We start from the raw sequence: 19350 nt of genomic DNA on the forward strand, positions 1-19350 counted from the left end.
TACCTAGGCAGTCATTTCCCATTTTGTATGTGTGCAACTGCTTGTTCCTTCTTAAGGGACTTTGCATTTCTCCTTACTGAATTTCATCCTATTTTCTTGACACCATTTCTCCAGATCATTTTGAATTTTAATCCTATCCCTGAAAGCACTTGGAATCCCTCCCAGCTTAGTATCGTCCGCAAACTTTAAGTCTACTCTCTGCCATTATCTAAATCATTGATGAAGATATTGAACAGAACCAGACCGAGAACTGATTCTGCAGGACCCCACTTGATAAGTGTCTTTGCAGCTTGACTGTGAACCACTGATAACTACTCTCTGGGAACGGTTTTCCAACCAGTTATGCACCCACCTTATAGTAGCTCTGTCTAGAATGATTGTATTTCCCTAGTTTGTTTATGAGAAGATAATGTGAGACTGTATCAAGAGACTTACTAAAGTCAAGATAGAGCAGATCTACTGCTTCCCCCACCTAACCACAAGGCTTGTTACCCTGTCAAAGAAAGCTATTAGGTTGGTTTGACACTATTTGTTCTTGACAGTCTATGCTGACTGTTAGTAGTTATCGTCTAGGTGATTGGAAATTGATTGTTTAATTATTTGCTCCATTACCTTTCTGGGTATTGAAGTTATTGGTCTGTAATTCCCTAGGTTGTCCTTATTTCCCTTTTAATAGGTTGGCACTATATTTGCCCTTTTCCAGTTCTCTAGAATCTCTCCCATCTTCTATGACTTTTTGACGATAATTGCTAGTGGCTCAGATATCTCTTCAGTCAGCTAGTATTCTAGTATGTATCTCATTAAGCCCTGGTGACTTGAAGACATCTAACTTGTTTTAGTAATTTTTAATTTGTTCCTTTCCTATTCTAGCCTCTTATCCTACCTCATTTTCACTGGCATTCATTATGTTAGATGTCCAATCTCTACTAACCTTTTTGGTGAAAACTGAAACAAAAAAGTCACTTAGCACTTCTGCTGTTTCAACATTTTCTGTTGTTTTCCCCCCCTCCCCCCCGCCATTGAGTAATGGGCCTATTCTGTCCATGGTCTTCCTCTTGCTTCTGATATATTTGTAGAATTTTTTTTGTTACCCTTTGTCTCTAGCCAGTTTAATCTCATTTTGTGCCTTGGCCTTTCTAATTTTGCCCTACATACCTGTGTTGTTTGTTAATATTTATCCTTTGTAATGTGACCTAGTTTCCACTTTTTGTAGCACTTTTTTGAGTTTCAGATCACTGACAATATCCTGGATAAGCCAGCATGTTTTTTTGCCTTGCTTCCTATATTTCCTATGTAGCTCTTGTGCCCTTAATAATGTCCCTTTGAAAAACTGCAAACTCTCTTGAACTGTTTTTTCCCTTAGACTTGCTTCCCATGGGATCTTCTCTACCAATCCCCTGAGTTTTTGAAAGTCTGCCGCCTTGAAATCATTCTTTATGGTGCTGTTTTCTCTCCTGCCATCTTGAAGAATCATGAACTCTGCCATTTTATTATCACTTTCACCTAAACTGCCTTCCACTTTCAAATTCTGAATCAGTTCCTCCCTATTGGTCAAAATCAAAGCTAGAACAGCCTCTCCCCTGGTAGCTTTCTCCAACTTCTGAAATAAAAAGTTGTCTCCAATACATTCCAAGAACTTGTTGGACAGTCTGTGTCCTGACATGTTATTTTCCCAACAGATATCTGGGTAGTTGAAGTGCCCCATCCCCACCAAGTTTTGTGCTTTGGATGATTTCGTTAGTTGTTTATAAAAAAGACTCATCCACCTCTTCTTCCTGGTTGGGTGATCTGTAGTAGACCCCTATCACTATCCTTGTTCGGTTTTTTTATCCCTTTTATCCTTACCCAGAGACTAGAGAAAGTAAAGTAAAAGTTAGGTTGTTTGTTTAAATCTGCTTGTTTTATTTAGATGAACCTTGAAGTGATTTATGGAGATACAGATTCCATTATGATAAATACAAATAGCACCAACCTGGAGGAGGTTTTCAAGCTGGGGAACAAGGTAAGGGAATTTTGAAGGAAAAAAATATTTCTAATAGACTTCATACATGGGTGTCACAAGAATATGTGTGTGAGAGAGAGAGAAACACCACACACAAATTTAGTGAGAAAAGGTTTGGGTGTCCTAAATATGTCATCTGTTGGAATGTATACAAATGCAAGACAAAAATATAGGAGACCAGTTCAAAACACGAAGGGTTTGTGCATTGCTAATGATGAAAGAAAGGGTAGATGGATTTCCTAAACACACGTATTTTCAAGAAATGATTTGAAGAAAGAGTGGAGGGAGGTTCTAAGGAGGTGAGAATGAGGAGACTGGTGCAGAAGGAGCCATGATAGAAAGGGAGGAAAGGAAGAAATAAGATGAGAGGACTTGCATCTGTGTAGGAAGTGGAAAAGGATACCAAGGAAACTGAGAGAAGAACTATAAGAGGAGGCAGGATAAAATTGAGCCTTGCAGTTGGAGGGTGAGAATCTTGAATTTTACGAGAGCTGATGCAGGGCAGAAAGCGAACAGTATGAAGAGAAGTTGTTGCACAGCCTTTGGCTTGGAATGGCATTTTGAATACACTTAAATGTTTTTCAGAAATTAATTTTCTTTATATTCTTGGTTGCTGTGCTACATGGGATGAAAGAAAATACACTGCTCTCAAGACTGTTTGGAAATTTACAGTTAGGATCGAAGCTCTGTGCTGTATATGGTCTAGTTGTGCATAATAGCAATAGACAATATGGCAGCAGATATTACCGCAGTTCAATAGAGCAATCCTGATTTAGGCATGGCATGGCAAGGCAAAGCAGCCAAGAAAGCACTGGGTCAAATCTAAGCATTGTTCTCTGTGAGGTAGCTTTCCTAGGCTTGATAGATGGAGAGTTGTGCCTAGCCTGGACCCAACTTTCTGTCCGAGACTTCATTAGGTCCCAGGGCTGAGAGTTGGACAGGCAGGTGGAGTCACTGTACTACTGAGGCAGCTGTGATTGATGGGGGGGAAATGGAGCAGGAACCCCAATGCAGTGCAGAAAGAGCTTCCAAAAGTGAGGGGATAAGTCCCAGAAGCACCTGCAGAACAAATTGGGTAAGCTTGAGGTGGCCACAAATTCTCTTCCTGCCCGCCCCGCATCTTAAAGTGGGTCCCGGGGAAAAAAGAAGCGGGGCTTCTAATCAGCTCCACTCCCAAAGCTGACCAGGAGAGTTCCAGCAATGAATCTCCCCTCCCATCTTGGGGACTGGATTCTGAGACAGACCTCTCGAGAGGGCCCTGGCTCCTGAGGCAAGTGGCAAAAGGCCTCACCAAAGCTGCAGCAGAGCTGCTAATTCTCCAGTAGGAAGGTGAGTTATCTAGCTCTGAAACCTGACAGGCTCCTGTCAGTAAGCCTCAGAGCAGATTGCGCCCTTCAAAATCCTCCCCTGAGGCTGCACTACCCCTTCACTTATCCTTTGAGGAAGTGATTAAGGATAAATGGAACAAGCCTGATCAGGGCAGCATATTAACGAGTTACCTCAGGCTCTACAACATTCAAGAACCAAAGGACTCTACTGTTGAGATACTGAAGGTTGACACCACTGTAGCGTTCTTTGCCAGGGATATGGTTATTCCCTCAGAAGGGGAGTTCTTCCCCAAAAAACCCATAGATAGAAAGATGGAAGCCACTCTGAGGGCTTTGAAGCCGCTTTCACCACCCTCTGTGCGTCCCTGGCAGATAACTGCTTTGCAAGAGTCTCTCTTTCCTGGTTGGAAGATTTCAAAGGGTTGTTTTAGAGAAAGTATTCCTAGCAACAGTGTTGGTAGCTGATGCCTTAATGGATGCAATGAAGTCCTCAGCCCAAGCTGTCTTCCAGCTCAGTAGCCAGGCACCATCTTAAGTCTCTGACCCTGGAAGGTGGATACTCACTCTAAGCAGGTTCTGTGCTCAGTCAAGTTTACAGGCTCTCTTCTTTTTGGAGAAAAGCTGGAGGGTGACAATGCAGCAAAATCCAAAGTCTTTCCCTTCTCCACTAAGCACCCTCAGGAGACAGATAGACTGGCCTTCACAGGGAGGTGCTTCTTTCACCCCTCTTCCTTACAGGAGTACCAGTGAAGGGACAACAGATGCCCTAAGTGAAATTGAGGTGAAGGGGGAAAGTCCAGCAGGACCTCAGTCTCCCTTCCCTCCCCCCACAATCCATTTTATGATGAAGATCACATAGGCCTCTGCCCAAAACTGAATCCAGGGGCCAGGACTTCCCATTTCCTAGAGGAATGGTTTTCATTAATCACAGACAACTGGGTCAATAAAATAGCCAAGGATACTCCCTTGAGTTGTGAGCTACACTCCAACTGTTTTACATCCAGTCAACGCACCTACAACAATCCCATAAAACACAATCTGTTGCAGAATGAAATATCTCATCTAAAAATGGGGTGATAGTGTTCCCTTACAAGAAAGGCTCTCTGGGTTCTACTCCATCTTCTTCATTGTATAGAAGCATACAGGGTATATTAGCACCATTCTTGATGTCAAAATGTCCAAGTGGATGAAGAAAATGAAGTTTGGGTTGGAGATCCTGGCCTCTACGTGTCATTCGTGTCCCGGGGCATTTCTTGACTTCAATAGATCTAGTGGACATGTATCTCCATACACCCATCAGACCATGCCACAGCAGACTTCTGAAGTTCACCTGCAAGAGCAAACATTATCCGTACCAAACACTCCCGTTCAGCCTGTCCTTGGCTCCCAAAATTTTTACAAAGGTGTTGATGGTGATAATAACCAGAGGCAGGTCACAAGGAACTCATCTGTATCCCTTCCTGGATGACATCCTGATCAGAGCTTCATCGCAGTCAGCAGAAGACAGGGCCATAACTTGCACTTTGAATCTCCTCTAGGCATATGGTTTCGATATTGATGCCAAGAAAAATTCTCTTGTTCCACCTAGGAATTCATTTTCTTGCTCCAGAGCCGTGGGAAGGCTACCATAGCTCTATGCCTCTAACTGCTAGGACTCCTGGTGTCATACATAGGGTTCACTTCGTCACAATTATGCATCGGAAGTGCTGAAGCCTTCATACTAAAGGTTGACCATCTTATTTCCAGATCCTTTAGTTTTCACAACCATTGCCAGCCTGGGTGGCTGAGGAGCTCACTTGGACACCCAAAGAGCCCAGGGCCTCTGGAGTGAGGAGGAAAAAAGGGTTGCAGCATAAACATCTTAGAGCTGAGAGTAGTCAAGCTAGCTCCACAATCAAGCCAGCCCACCCTAACAGGGAACCACATGCTGCATCAATCAGACAGTACGAATGCAGTTGCATATTTAATCAACCAAGGGGGAGCAAGGAGTCCAGTACTACATGTAGAAGCAGTAGAAATAATGAGGTAGGTAGAACAATTCTTCCTTTCCCTCAGAGCGATCCACATCAAACGGGGACCTGAATCAAAAGATTGTCCAGCTCAGCAGGTGCAGAGTCATCAATTCTCAGTGATGGTTGAATCAGGAGATTTTCTGTCTTATTGTTCAGACTTCCTTCAACCAACCTGTTCATGAATTATGCAGATGCAAAGAGGCCAAAATTGTTCAGAAGGGAGGCAGACCCCAGATTCATGGGGACAGATGTCTTATAGCACAGTTGACCCCAGGACCTACTTTGTGTATCTACCATTTCCATGCATCCGATGAAGTGAGCTGTAGCTCACGAAAGCTTATGCTCAAATAAATTTGTTAGTCTCTAAGTTACCACAAGTCCTCCTTTTTCTTTTTGCGGATACAGACTAACATGACTGCTACTCTGAAACCGGTAGTTAATAAGTATTGCTATACTGAAAACATCTATCCAATGTATAAAATATGTCTGTATAAGCACACAACATAAAGTATGACTGCTATGAAACTTCAGCCTGATGCATGTATTCTTGAAAGTAATGTGTGTTAATTACTGAGATGTTGCATTTGGTTTAATGGTGATAATGTATCACAGATTAAAAGTGAAGTGAACAAGCTGTACAAATTGTTGGAGATTGATATTGATGGGGTCTTCAAGTCCTTGCTACTGTTAAAGAAGAAGAAATATGCTGCTCTGATGGTGGAGCCAACAGGAGATGGGAAATATGTTACTAAACAGGAATTGAAAGGATTGGACATAGTCCGAAGAGACTGGTGTGATCTTGCAAAAGAAACTGGAAAGTGAGTTTTGCTTTTAATATTGACTTTATTTTCATCTCATGATGTACGACTCTTGAAAATCTCACACACAATCTTCATTAACATGTGAGCTGCTAGATGTCGCTAATGTCTCTCTCACAGGAAAAATGTTGCTACTGTTTATAGCCAGTGTTCAGGTTCTAAGTGATTGCCATATGTGAGGTCAGGAAGGAATTTTTCCTTAAGTCAGATTGGCAGTGCCAGTGACCTTGGGGGTTTTTCATCCTCTTCTGCAGCATGGGGTGCAGGTCTCTTGCTGGGATTACCTGGGTATATCTCAGTCAGTTCCCTGCCATTGCAGTGGCCTTGGGCATTGGTGCACTTTGGTCCCTTCTACTCTCCTCTTGTGACCCATAATGATATACTCTCCTGAGGGCCGTCGTCTAATTTCAGTGTTGGGTTTGGTGTGTGGGCGCTGGGTAGTGTTGGTGGCCTGTGATATATATACAAGAGGTCAGACTAGATCATTTGGTGGTCCCTTCAAGCCTTTAAACTCTGACTCTAACTCCTGTATTAAGTACAGAAAGTGCTTTAACTAATTTTTAAAAGGACTCAGAACAGCCTATCAAAATATTGAAAGATTTTAAACCAGTAACAGATTATATGTTTACACTTAAAAAGCTCTATTTTTACTGTCGGTTGGTCTCACTTTCTTGTAAATCTTAAATTTTGCATTTCCTCTGAAGCAATTAAATATATAGCACAATAAACCTGAATTCAGGAATTGTGAGACATGTATGTATTCTCACATGTTTTATCATTGATTTGGGTTCTTAGGTTGAGATTTTTGAAGGAGGCGTAGGGAGTTTGATACTACACTGTGGCAAATTACAGCTTTAAAGAGTTGTTAATAAATTTTAAGTTTGCAAAAGCACTCAAAATGGAAGATGTGGTCACTGTCCTGAAGAGCTCTTTTGTCATTCATTTAGATCCTTTTATTTGTTAAAGAAGATTGTGTGTGGTATCAATGATTTGATTTATTGGCATTTACTGTGTGAAGCATATGGAGCCTCTCTTGCACTCAACTTTTACAGAGATTATACAATTAGTACTATAGGAAGAATACTTTTGATTTGACAGAGAGGTGGTCATTTTATGGCTGAGTCAATTTGTATTGCATACAGCCTCTTGGAAAATATTAGTTTAAAGTACCCAGAAATTGATGCCTCTTTATCTGTAAATGTACACTACACACTTGCTTACTATTCTTAACTGTTGTATTTTCTACGAAAAGATGCATCATAATAGAAACAAATTTCTCCACGTTAGGAATGTATGAGTAATTAAAGCTATACAAATGTTTGTCAGGGTTCTTCAGTGATTAAGTACTGCAGCTGGCAGACCCTCTGTATACATTTTTCCAGAAATAGGCAGGAAGTTAGAGTGAACAGACTTCATAGTCAAATTTTCTCTCATTTTGGATACCTTTTGTGGATTAGTAAATGTCAAAACACCACTGAGGGGGGACATTAGAAATGCATTGGGTCCATCATTTTAAAATAGTTTCAAGAAATAGTTTCAATTAAAACATGTAAGCGATCATGGGAAAAAGCATTGTTAATTTTGAGGTAAACTTTGTCTTCCGTTTGTAGTTTTTAGAGGTAACAAAGAGAGATGCACATATTTACTATGGTATTTTTTAAAGACGAAGATACCCTCTGTATTTTAAAAAAAAGTTTTGTTTGCATCTACTTCTTTACAGCTATGTAATTGGTCAGATTCTTTCTGACCAGTCCCGAGACACAATCGTGGAAAACATTCAAAGACGACTAATAGAAATTGGAGAAAATGTGATAAATGGCAGAGTCCCAATAAGCCAATTTGAAATCAACAAGGTAAAATGGTACCACTCATCAGCTACTGATAAGATTTTCAGGTTTCTTTTTCCCCCCATAAAACTATTTTGCAAGACCTTTTATAGTTAAAAATGCTGTAGTATATGTGTCTTGTTTACATGCTGTTTCACCAAACTCAGGCAAGGGATGGACAGTCATTAATGATTTCTTCATGCATTTGATATGATATTACCAGGGATTTTAGTTTGTCTTTCTGGTCAGTGATCCAGAACTAGTGCTGGGAAAAGTTGTATGGTTCCTGAAAATATTGATCCTGGTCCACCTCTCTACGTCAAAAGAGGAAATGGCCAATCCCCCTCTTTTTTAACTTGATTCTTTCTTTTAAATTTATCACTCCTACTCTTCTGTTCCTTTCATTTTCCCTGCCACTAGCTCTTGGGCCCCAATTTAGCAAGGGACTTAAGCAACAGGCCTGACTTGAAGTCTATGAGTAATCCCTGTTACTTCTATTGTGATATTCCCTAGGAGCCTCAGACAAGGACCAGAACCTCACCATGCTAGGTGCTGTACAAACACCCAACAAAAAGGTGGTCCCTGCCCCAAAGAGCTTACAGCCTAAGAAAGGCAGGCAATGGGACTATTCATGTTCAAAGTTAGGCATGTGCTGAAGTACCTTGCTGAATGAGGATCCTAGTGTGTGTCTCTAACCTCTTCGGAGTCCCAAATCTGGTTTGTTTTTGCTTTGTTTTTTTGGTCTGTGAGGCCATGCTCCAAGAACAGAGCAATAGAATGTAGTTTCTTTGCCACAGCTGAGAACATTGTCCCCCAAGTCATTACTTTAATTATTTTAAACGTGGGACATAACTTCTTGATTCTTTTCCATTGTACTCTTCAGTTTATTTTCACTGTAGAGTATGTCCAGAAGTCCAGTACAAATTGTTGGGTTCTCCCTCTCTATGGCAGAGACTGGAGCTGAAATTAATTCTGATGCCCCTTCTGGGACTTGCCCATGAATGTGAGCCAGAATGTTCTGCCTTAGCTGGCAGGAGTGCTGTGAAGAATGTTCTTTCCTCCCTTCCTTTTTGGGAACCATGAATAAAACTTTTTTCCTTCTTTCTTTGTTAATAAAGCTTCTCTCTTCCCATTGGAATTCTTATGAAAAGACTCTTCTCTCCCAGCTTTGCCACAGTATAATAGTGCCCCTTCTCTGCTGGGCAACTCTTTGGTCCTCAAGAAAATTTAAATGAAGTAGTAATGAAAATCACACACTTTCATGTCAGTGCTTGTGGAGTCAACTATTTTGTGGCTCATTGACAGCTGTTCCATTATTACCTTGTCTGTCTTTTCTTGAAGACCAGTATGACTACAACCGTTTTAAACCAGGTTTCTGTTTTAAAAAAAAAAAAAAAAAAAAAAAAAAAGAGTGCAATTGGAGATATCTCCCATTGTTCTTTGTATGCTTGCTCATGTCGATTCCATTCTAGGTGTGCGCATGCCCAAGTGTGCGGTCGTCGGAGATTTTTGCCTTAGCGGGAACTGTAGGGTTGGCAGTGGCGCCCCCTTGAGAGCTCCTATGTTGGTATATATCGCTGGCCCTACACCCTCTCAGTTCCTTCTTATTGCCCGTGGTGGTTAGTCGAAGCACGTTTCCTTGCATTGCAAGGGCTAGCGGTTTTGTTTCTACTGACTTTGAGCCTTACGGTTTTGTAAATAGTTTGTTTATAGTAGTTAGTGTTAAGTGTAGTTAGAAGTTAGAGTCCCAGCGGGGACTTTGCCCCAGGAGGAGCATGCCTTGGTCTCCTGAGTTTAAGCCCTGCATGGTCTGTAACAGGCCTACTCCTGTAAGTGACCCCCATGAGCTGCCTCAAGTGCTTGGGGGAATCACACGTGAAGGACAAGTGCCATATTTGTAAAAACTTTCAAACTTCTTCATTTGCGGGCTCTCTTCATGGAGTCTGCCCTTTGCCTGTCCTGCCAAGACTCGCCTAGTACCTCGGTCTCAATGCGCAGTGCACCCGGCTCTGCCTGGCACCGATCCCCATTGCCGGCGCCCAAAAAGAAAACTAGGAAGCACGGTTCTCCAGCTCCAAGCAAGAAGGGCCATGGGTCATCAGGCAAGGGACCCAGTTCAGGCCGCCCGCCACTCCAAAGCCATGTGTGCATGCCTCCCCAGTCAGGGCCCTTAGCCTCTGAAAAGGTCCACCACCAACTCCAAGGAGCGGTATGGGACCCAATCCCCTGACGGCACAGACGCCTTCGCAAGCTCCGCTGGTGCCGAAAGAACAGAGGCTTCTGCCTATGCTGCCGACACAGCATATGCCGCAGGAAACAGCAAAGGCTCCCTATGAGGACAAACTAGCTTGCTAAGACTCCTCAGAGGGTAGTGGAGCACTGCTGATCCCCCGAGCCAAGACAGCGCGCTCCATCTCTACGCCACAAATCCCCGGAATTGCAGCCCAGATCCTCTGGGGCTCACCCTGGGTCACCAGCACTGCGATTGTGGTCTCTGCTATCTCTATGTGGATCACCTAGAGGGAGGTGCTGGTCTCCGTACTACCAGCACTGTTTACTCTCCCACTAGTCGTCCTCCCGGTGCAGATCTCAATTACCTGCCCGGTGGGACCACTCCCTGTCACGTCTCCAGTCGCCCCCTGGCACCAGTCTTCTTGATACCAGCACCAATCGTCTCACTCCGGGCACTGGCTCTGGTGGTGATGGTCAGCAGGCAGACTCAGGCATCGATGGCCCCACTGTGGTCGCTGGAAGGGGATTCCTCCAGCATGTTGCAGGGAGTTCAGCCTCTTGCTCAGACTCCACTGGCGCGATTGGGGCCCTGAGGCCGTCTCGACGTCAATGGCCCCACCTTGGCAGCACGGCCAATGGCCAGCGCAAAGGCTACTCCCTTCAGTTTTCAGCCACTGCTCCCTCCTTTCTCATCCCTCTTCAGGGACCCCTCTCACGAGCAACTCCTCATTCAAGAAGTCGAAAACCTCCTGCACCTGGGGATGGTGGAGGAGGTCCCTCGGGATGTGACAAGAAAGGCATTCTACTCCCATTATTTCCTGATCCTGTAAGTAAAAGGGGGCCTCAGACCTATTCTGGACCTTTGAGCCTCAATAAGTCTCTCAAGAAGTTGAAGTTTCTCCTGGTCTCCTTGGCCTCCATCATCCCCTCCCTGGATTTGGGAGACTGGTATGCTGCCCTTGACTTGAAGAACGTTTATTTCCATATCCCGAGGTCATAGAGGTTTACTCCGTTTCATAGTGGGCGGACATATTTTCTAATTCACGGCACTTGCCTTTGGCCTCTCATCAGCCCTAAGGGTCTTCACAAAATGTGTGGCACCAGTGGGCTGCTTACCTGAGACGTCACGGGGTCCGGGTCTTCCCGTATCTCGAAAATCGGCTCATCAAGGGCAGGTGTTGGGAACAAGTCCAGAGAAGCCTTGATCTGGTGTGTTCCGCCCGCTGCGACCTGGGCCTGTTGACAAACGAGGAAAAATCCCCCTTAAAGCCAGCCCAATGAATAGAGTTCATTGGGGCAATTCTCTATTCAACGTGACCCAGAGCCTTCCCTCCGGAGGCGCGTTTTCAGGCCAGTCAGACCTGATCTCCCACGTGAAGAACCACCTGATCGCTATGGCTCACACCTGCTTGCGGTTGTTGGGCCACATGGCCTCCTGTATATTGGTGGTCAGTCACGTCTGGCTCCATCTCTGGCCTCTGCAAGCATGCTGGCGTTGGTTTACATCCCAACAGGCATGACCTAGATCGGGAGGTCAAGGTGCCGGATCACATTCTGTTGTCTCTGGATTGGTGGATGAACCCCCGATAGATGTTGCAGGGAGTTTGCTTCGCTGCCCTGTCCCCGTCGCTGACCCCGGTCTCCAATGCGTCGGACCTGGGCTGGGGAGCCCACCTGGGCAAGCTCAGCATGCAAGGCCACTGGCTGCAAAATGATGGTTTGGCCCTCCATATCAACATCAGGGAGCTCAAAGCCATTCACCTAGTCTGCCAGGCTTTCTTGCCCCACCTGAGGGGAATGGTGGTGCAGGTCCTCATGGACAATACCGCCACGATCAACAGGCAGGGCAGAGCCAGGTCGTCGGCCCTTTGCCAAGAAGCTCCCCGCCTTTGGGACTTTTGTCTGCAGGAGACCATTCATCTAGTAACCGCGAACCTGCCCGGGACCAGGAATGTGTTTGCAGATTGCCTCAGCAGGGCCTTCTCATCTTGCCACAAGTGGTCGCTCCATCCAGAGGCAGTCATTATGATCTTCCAAAAATGGGGACTCCGCAGATGGACTTGTTCATGTCCCATCAGAACAGGAAATGCCATGTGTTCTGTTCACTCTGGGGGATGGACGGGGTTCCCTGTCCGATGCTTTCCTGCTCCTGTGATTGGGGGCCCTGATGTACGCCTTCCCACCAGTGCCGTTGCTCCACAGAGTCCTCATGAAGATCAAACAGGACAGGGCAAAAGTTATCTTGATAGCTCCCGAGTGGCCTTGCCAACACTGGTTGGGCATGCTGCTGGACCTTTTGGTAGCCGCCCTGCTGTGGCTACCTCTCTGGCCAGACCTGCTGTCCCAGAACCATGGCAGTCTTCTACACCCGAATCTGGCGGCGTTGCACTTGACAGCATGGTTACCCCATGGCTGAATGCGGAAGAGCAGGAATGGTCAGCCCAGGTTCAACAGGTCTTGTTGGGTAGCAGAAAGCGCTCCACCAGAGCGACTTACCTGGCTAAGTTGAAAAAGTACATGTACTGGGCTTTCCACTCTCCATTCCAAGGCAGGTCAGCCTTCAGTCATGACATGATGGCCCGGTTTTTGAAAGATCTGGAGCATCTCTATCCTCACATGCGGGACCCTGTCTGTTCATGGGACTTGAATCTCATGCTGTGAAGGCTCATAGGGCCTCCCTTTGAACCTCTGGCTTCCTCCTCTCTTCTCCTTCTCTCCTGGAAGGTTTCATTCCTGTTTGCAGTAACATCTGCCCACAGGGTGTCTGAGATCTTTTTCAGAACTTCCCTAAATGGTATTCTACAAGGATAAGGTCCAACTGCGTCCTCACCCGGCGTTTCTGCCCAAGATAGTTTCCCAGTTTCATACCAGCCAGGACATACACTTACCTGTCGTCTTCCTGAAGCTTCATAAATTGGAAGAGGAATGCAGGTTGCACACCCAGGATAGGACTACTACAGGAGGGCGCTGGCCTTGTACATCCACAGGACAAAGCCGTTTTGCAAGTCAATGCAGCTGTTTGTTATGATGTCAGACAGGATAAAAGGTCACCTAATGTCTGCTTAAAGATTTTGGTCTTGGATCATCGCCTGCATCCGCTACCTCTGTGAGCTGGTGAAAATGCCTCCACTGGCAGTAGTCAAGGCGCACTTAACTAGAGCACAAGCATCAGCAGCAGCCTTCCTGGCTCAGGTACCGATCCAAGAGATCTGTAGAGCTGCTACCTAGTTATCTGTCCACACGTTTACATCCCGTTATGCACTTACCCAGCAGGCCTGGGATGATGCTGGCTTCGGCAGAGCAGTGCTGCACACTGCAAGACCGTGAGCTCCCAGCCCACCTCCATTGACACTGCTTGTGAATCACCTAGAATGGAATCAACATGAGCAAACACCCGAAGAAGAAAAAATGGTTACCTACCTTTTTGTAACTGTTGTTCTTCATGTCCATTCCATTACCCACCCTCCTACCCTTCTGTCAGAGTTGCCCACAAGAAGGAACTGAGAGGGCGCTGGGCCAGCGGCGCCTGATACAGTAATGCATAAGCACGGCACTCAAGGGGGCGCCACAACCGACCCTATGGATACCTCTCAGGCAGAAATTTATGATGATTGCGCATGTGGGCGCGCACACACCTAGAATGGAATGGACATGAGCAGTACATCTCAAAGAACAACAGTTACCTAAAAGTAGGTAACCGGTTTTTTAAGTCCTACACACTCCAGTGTTTTATTGCTTTTAAAATATTTAGAACCAAATATTAGTTTAAAAGTTATGTTGATGAAGTTGTAGGTGTAGAGAAGGGGGTGATTTTTTTCCCCAAAAATCTTCAAGTGAAGTAATTACGGAATATAGAGGGGAAATGATTTATTGTAAAATTCCAGTAGTCCTATCCATAGACATATTGAAACCCTGGTCTACTTCTGTTACAAAGTTTGTTAGATATAAATGTGTCAGACATTTAGAATTTTCAAAACTGAAAAAAAAAATTAACCTTTCACTGCATTCTTGCACTGTGTATAGTATTTCATACTTTGATTAAATCTATTTTTTTAACTATTCTAGCTGTCTTTGTGCTTGTTTGAACTTTTATTAGGGGTTCCTATTGTGTTTAGCTTTTCAGAAACTTAAGGTATAAAATTTCAGGTTGCTCTTACAATAATGTTAATTAGGGAGCATGAAAGACTGATATATTTGTTATAATGTTATATTTTATATTAATGTCATCTTTCAAAATTGTTTTCTGGTGAACTGTAGAGGGATGATGAAGACAGCTATTATATAATCTTTGGTTTTTACTGCAGTGATTTGTCCAGTATTTAATTTCCGTTTTTCTCAAAGATATGTACCTGTTTTCCCCTTTGTCTCTTAGGCATTGACAAAGGATCCTCAGGATTATCCTGACAAAAAAAGCTTGCCACATGTGCATGTTGCCATGTGGATAAACTCTCAAGGAGGCCGAAAAGTGAAAGCAGGAGATACTGTGTCGTATGTGATCTGTCAGGTAAAAAAAAATCTTGGTTATGGGTAGATACTATTCATGAGTTTTTGGGAGAAAATAAAAGAAAACAAATCCCTCAAATCGTTGAATGGCATTATTCTGTATTTTTAAAGAACACTATTAAGTAAGGTTGCCCTAAATTTGACATAGATTCATGTACTATAAGTCCAGAAGGAACCATTGATCAACTAGTTTCACCTCTTGCATAACACAGGCCATAGGACTTCCCTGAATTAATTCCTGTTGGAACCAGAGCAGTTTTTTAGAAAAACATTCAATCTGAATTTTAAAATTTACAATGATGGAGAATCCACCACAACCCTAAATGAGTTATTCCAATGGTTAATTACCTGCACTGTTCAAAATTTGCACGGTTCTTTCTAGACTAAATTTGTATAGCTTCAACTTCCAGCCATTGGATCTTGTCATACATTTTTCGACTGAAGTGTCCTCTATTATGAAATTTCTGTTCTCCATGTAGGTACTTATAAAACTGTCATCCAGTCATCCCATAACTTCTCTTTAGTGAACTAAATAGATTGAGCTCCTTGAATGTGTCATTATAAGGCATGTTGTCCAGTCTTTTAATCATTCTTGTGGCTCTTCTCTGAACCCTCTCCAGTTTTTCCATATCTTGAAGTGTAGATACCAGAACTGGGCATAGTATTCGGTAGCGGTAGCAACAGTGCCAAACTCAGATTAATATAACCCTTGAAATTCCATTGTTTATATATCCAAAGATCACATTACCTTTTTTTGGCTAGAATGTTTAACTGGGAGTTTACGGTCATGTGAGTACCCACCATGACTCTACATCTTTTTCAGAGTCACTGCTTCCCAGAATAGTCTCCCATCCTGTGAGTTTGGTCTGCATTCTTGGTTCCTGCATCTATGACTTTACCGTTGGCCATATTGAAATGCATATTGTTTTCATGTTCCCAATTTACAAACGATCCAGAGCACTCTATATCAGTGAGCTGTCCTCTTCATTATTTACTACTACCCCAATCTTTGTTTGATCTGCAGACTTTATCAGTGATGGTTCTATGCCATTTTAAAAAAAAAAAAGTTAAACAGCAGGACCCCACCGGAAACGTATTTGTGTGATGATGGTTTCCATCATTTGGTTTCCATCTGTTTACAAGTACATTTGAAGACCTATCCATTAGCCAGTTTTTTATCCATTTAATATGTGCCATTATTGATTTCTGTATCCTCCTAGTTTCATAATCAAAATGTCATATGCTACCAAGTACAAATGCCTTACCAAAGTCAAAGTATATTACATTAACACTGTTACCTTAACAATATCAACCAAAACTGTAATCTCATCCAAAAAGATATCAAGTTAAACCCGATATATTTTCTGTAAACCCATGTTGATTGGCATTAATTATATTACCCTTTTTTAATTTTCTATTTGAGTCCCAAATCAGCCCTTCCATTGTTTTGCCTGGGATCAAAGTCAGGCTGACAGGCCTATAATTACCTTTGTCATCGAGCTTTCCCTTTTTAACTATTGATATGACATTCACTTTCTTCCAGTGCTCTGGAATTTCTCCAGTGTTCTGAAAATCAAAATTAACCATCTGGAGAACTCCTAGACCAGCGCTTTTTTAAAAAAAAAAAAAAAAACACTCTTGGATACAAATTATCCAGACTTGCTGATTTAAAAAGTAGCTGCTGTTTAACATCCTCCTGAGTTACTGTTGAAATGGAAAGTATTGCGTCATCATCACAGGATATAAATACATCTGGCTTTTTCCCCAAATACAGAACAAGAATATTTACTGAACGCTTCTGTCAATGCAGAAAAGGCAGTTCTATCATTTCCATCTAGAAAGGGATAAATATTATTATTAGAGCCCTATCAAATTCACAGTCCATTTTGATCAATTTCACGGCTGGAGGATTTTTAAATGGTCAATTTCACATTTTCAGATGTTTACATCTGAAATTTCAAGGTGTTTTAACAGTGGGGTCCCTTTTCTGGCAGTGGGGACTTGCAGCTAGGAGCCCTAGCAGCAGGGGAAGATCAGACCCATGTCCACAAGCCTTCTCCAGCTGCAGGAGCCTTTGGCGCTTCGTGCAGCAAGGGGAGGCTCTTGGTGGTGGGCCTGATCTCCCCTCTCCCCCTTGAGAGCTGCCAGGCAAGGAAAGGACAAGTCCTGTCCCTCCCCAGCCTGGCGGGGACTCGCAACTAGGAGCCCCCCTGCTGTTCCCTCTAAGGATTCTGACTTTTTGTTCTTCCACCCTCAGCCTAGCTCTCTGGTGGTGGATGCGGTAAATGAGTCAGGTAGGCAGTGCTTCTCTAAGTCTATCCCATTTGACAGGAACCAGAAAAGGCTGGATCTCTTTGGGTGAAGGTCCTGTTCGTCAGCAGCTCGGCAATTCAGGATTATGAAATATCAAGTGGTCATGGCCAAATATAATTTTACAAATTTATAACTGATTCATGACTTTTATTGACCATTTGCCACAAGAGCATGGGGAGCAATTCCAGTCCATCATCTCAGACGGCCAGTTGGTGGTCAGAACTGCTCTTCAAGCATCCTTCGCTGCTGTTGACACTGCTGCCAGGTTCATCTCTATGGCACTGGTTATGTGCAGGGCATCATGGTTCTATATCTCAGGATTTCTTTGAAATGTACAGAAGACGGTGGAGGACTTTCCCTTCCATAGTTGTAAACTCTTCTCGGAAACCACATACGAGTCCTTGCACACTCTAAAGGACTCTAGGGCTATTTTATGACCCCCTGACATACATATACCTACAAATAAGAACGGCCTTACTGGGTCAGACCAAAGGTCCATCTAGCCCAGTATCCTGTCTTCTGACAGTGGCCAATGCCAGGTGCCCCAGAGGGAATGAACAGAACAGGTAATCATCAAGTGATCCATTCCTGGTTGCTCATTCCCAGCTTCTGCAAACAGAGGCTAGGGACACCATCCCTGCCCATCCTGGTTAATAGCCATTGATGGACCTATCCTCCATAAATTTATCTAGTTCTTTTTTGAACCCTCTTATAGTCTGGACCTTCACAACATCCTCTGGCAAAGAGTTCCACAGGTTGACTGTGCATTGTGTGAAGAAATACTTCCTATTGTTGTTGTTTTAAACCTGCTGCCTATTAATTTCATTTGGTGACCCCTAGTTCTTGTGTTGTGAGAAGGAGTAAATAGCACTTCCTTATTTACTTTCTCCACACCATTCATGATTTTATAGACCTCTGTCATATCCCTCCTTAGTTGTCTCTTTTCCAAGCTGAAAAGTCTTAGTCTTATTAGTCTCTCCTCATACGGAAGCTGTTCCATACCCCTAATAGTTTTTGTTGCTCTTTTCTGAACCCTTTCAAATTCCTATATATATATATATATATATTTTTTTTTTTTTTTGAGATGGGGGCGACCATATCTGCACGCAGTATTCAAGATGTGGGTGTACCATAGATTTATATAGAGGCAATATATTTTCTGTCTTATTATCTATCCCTTTCCCAATGTTCTGTTTGCTTTTTTGACTGCCACTGCACATTGAGTGGATGTTTTCAGAGAACTTTTCACAATGACTCCAAGATCTTTCTTGAATGGTAACAGCTAATTTAGACCCATCATTTTATATGTGTAGTTGGGATTCTGTTTTCCCACGTGCATTGCTTTGAATCTATCAACAAAATAACTTTATCGAGAAAAAGTTTAGTAGGTCACAGACTACCCAGAGATTGTTTCCTGCTCAATTTTCTTGGTTCCATAGATCTACTGAATCCCCCAGAAAGAGAGAAAGATTTAAAAGAAAAAGGACTGCTATCTGCTCTCCGTGACCACCCATCATCTTCAAAGCAACAGTTTTGATGGGTTGGTTGAGGGTTCGATCCATTCCACACCTCTGGATTTACAGATGTGCGTGTTAGCCCAGATCCCATCCTCCTGGAGACTGCCTTGCCTATTTCCTATATGCTTGGAGGTAGATCACTATAGACAAGTGAGTCAACATACCATCCGTTTTGCATCATTCCCTTCCTTGCACCCACTTCCCTTCCCCGTTTTTCTCCAGGGACCCCTCCCACGAGCTTTTATTGAGACAAGTAAATTTCTCCTTCGATTAGGAGCAATAAAGCTGGTTCCTCCTCCTCATAAGTGTGAGGGATTTTACTCAGATTATGGCCTTGTGCCAAAGAAGGATGAAGGGTGGTGATCGATCTTAGTTCTAAGATTTGTAAACAAGTTCATAAAGTCTCAAAAATTCAGGATGGTAACTCTGGAAGCTATAATTCCTTCACTGGAGAAGGGGGTTTGGTTTTCGGCCCTTTACCTACAAGATGTGTATTTCCATATCATGATACATCCATTGCACAGGAAATACTTATGCTTCACTATAGGACAGGATCGTTTCCAATACTGAGCGTTTCCCTTTGGCCTTTACTTGGCCCCCAGGTGTTCTCAGAAGTCCTGGCAGTAATGGCTGCTTGCTTCTGACAAGAAGCGATCCTAGTCTTCCTGTACCTTGACGACTGGCTACTCCAGGGCCGTTCCTACAAAGTAGTGCTGTCATCCACCCAGACAGACTTTGGTCTGTTCCAGGAGTTAAGTCTGCAGTTGAATGTAAAAAAGTCAACATTAATTCTTGTAAG

General features: G+C 43.5%; 1 protein-coding gene across 5 annotated transcripts in view; it reads left to right on the forward strand.

Annotated features, from left to right (window-relative positions):
- The window catches only part of POLA1 (DNA polymerase alpha 1, catalytic subunit), a 353938-nt gene that overhangs the window by 152490 nt on the left and 182098 nt on the right, over positions 1 to 19350 (forward strand). For all 5 annotated transcript variants that reach the window (XM_084617606.1, XM_084617605.1, XM_084617603.1 and 2 more), the window contains exons 28-31: positions 1910 to 2002; positions 5955 to 6160; positions 7881 to 8013; positions 14591 to 14722. In XM_084617606.1, the coding sequence (XP_084473732.1) occupies positions 1910 to 2002; positions 5955 to 6160; positions 7881 to 8013; positions 14591 to 14722 (564 nt within the window). The remainder of the gene's footprint in view (positions 1 to 1909; positions 2003 to 5954; positions 6161 to 7880; positions 8014 to 14590; positions 14723 to 19350) is intronic.

Source organism: Lepidochelys olivacea, assembly GCF_965140295.1.
Source record: "Lepidochelys olivacea isolate rLepOli2 genome assembly, chromosome: 1".
Lineage (NCBI taxonomy): Eukaryota > Metazoa > Chordata > Testudines > Cheloniidae > Lepidochelys > Lepidochelys olivacea.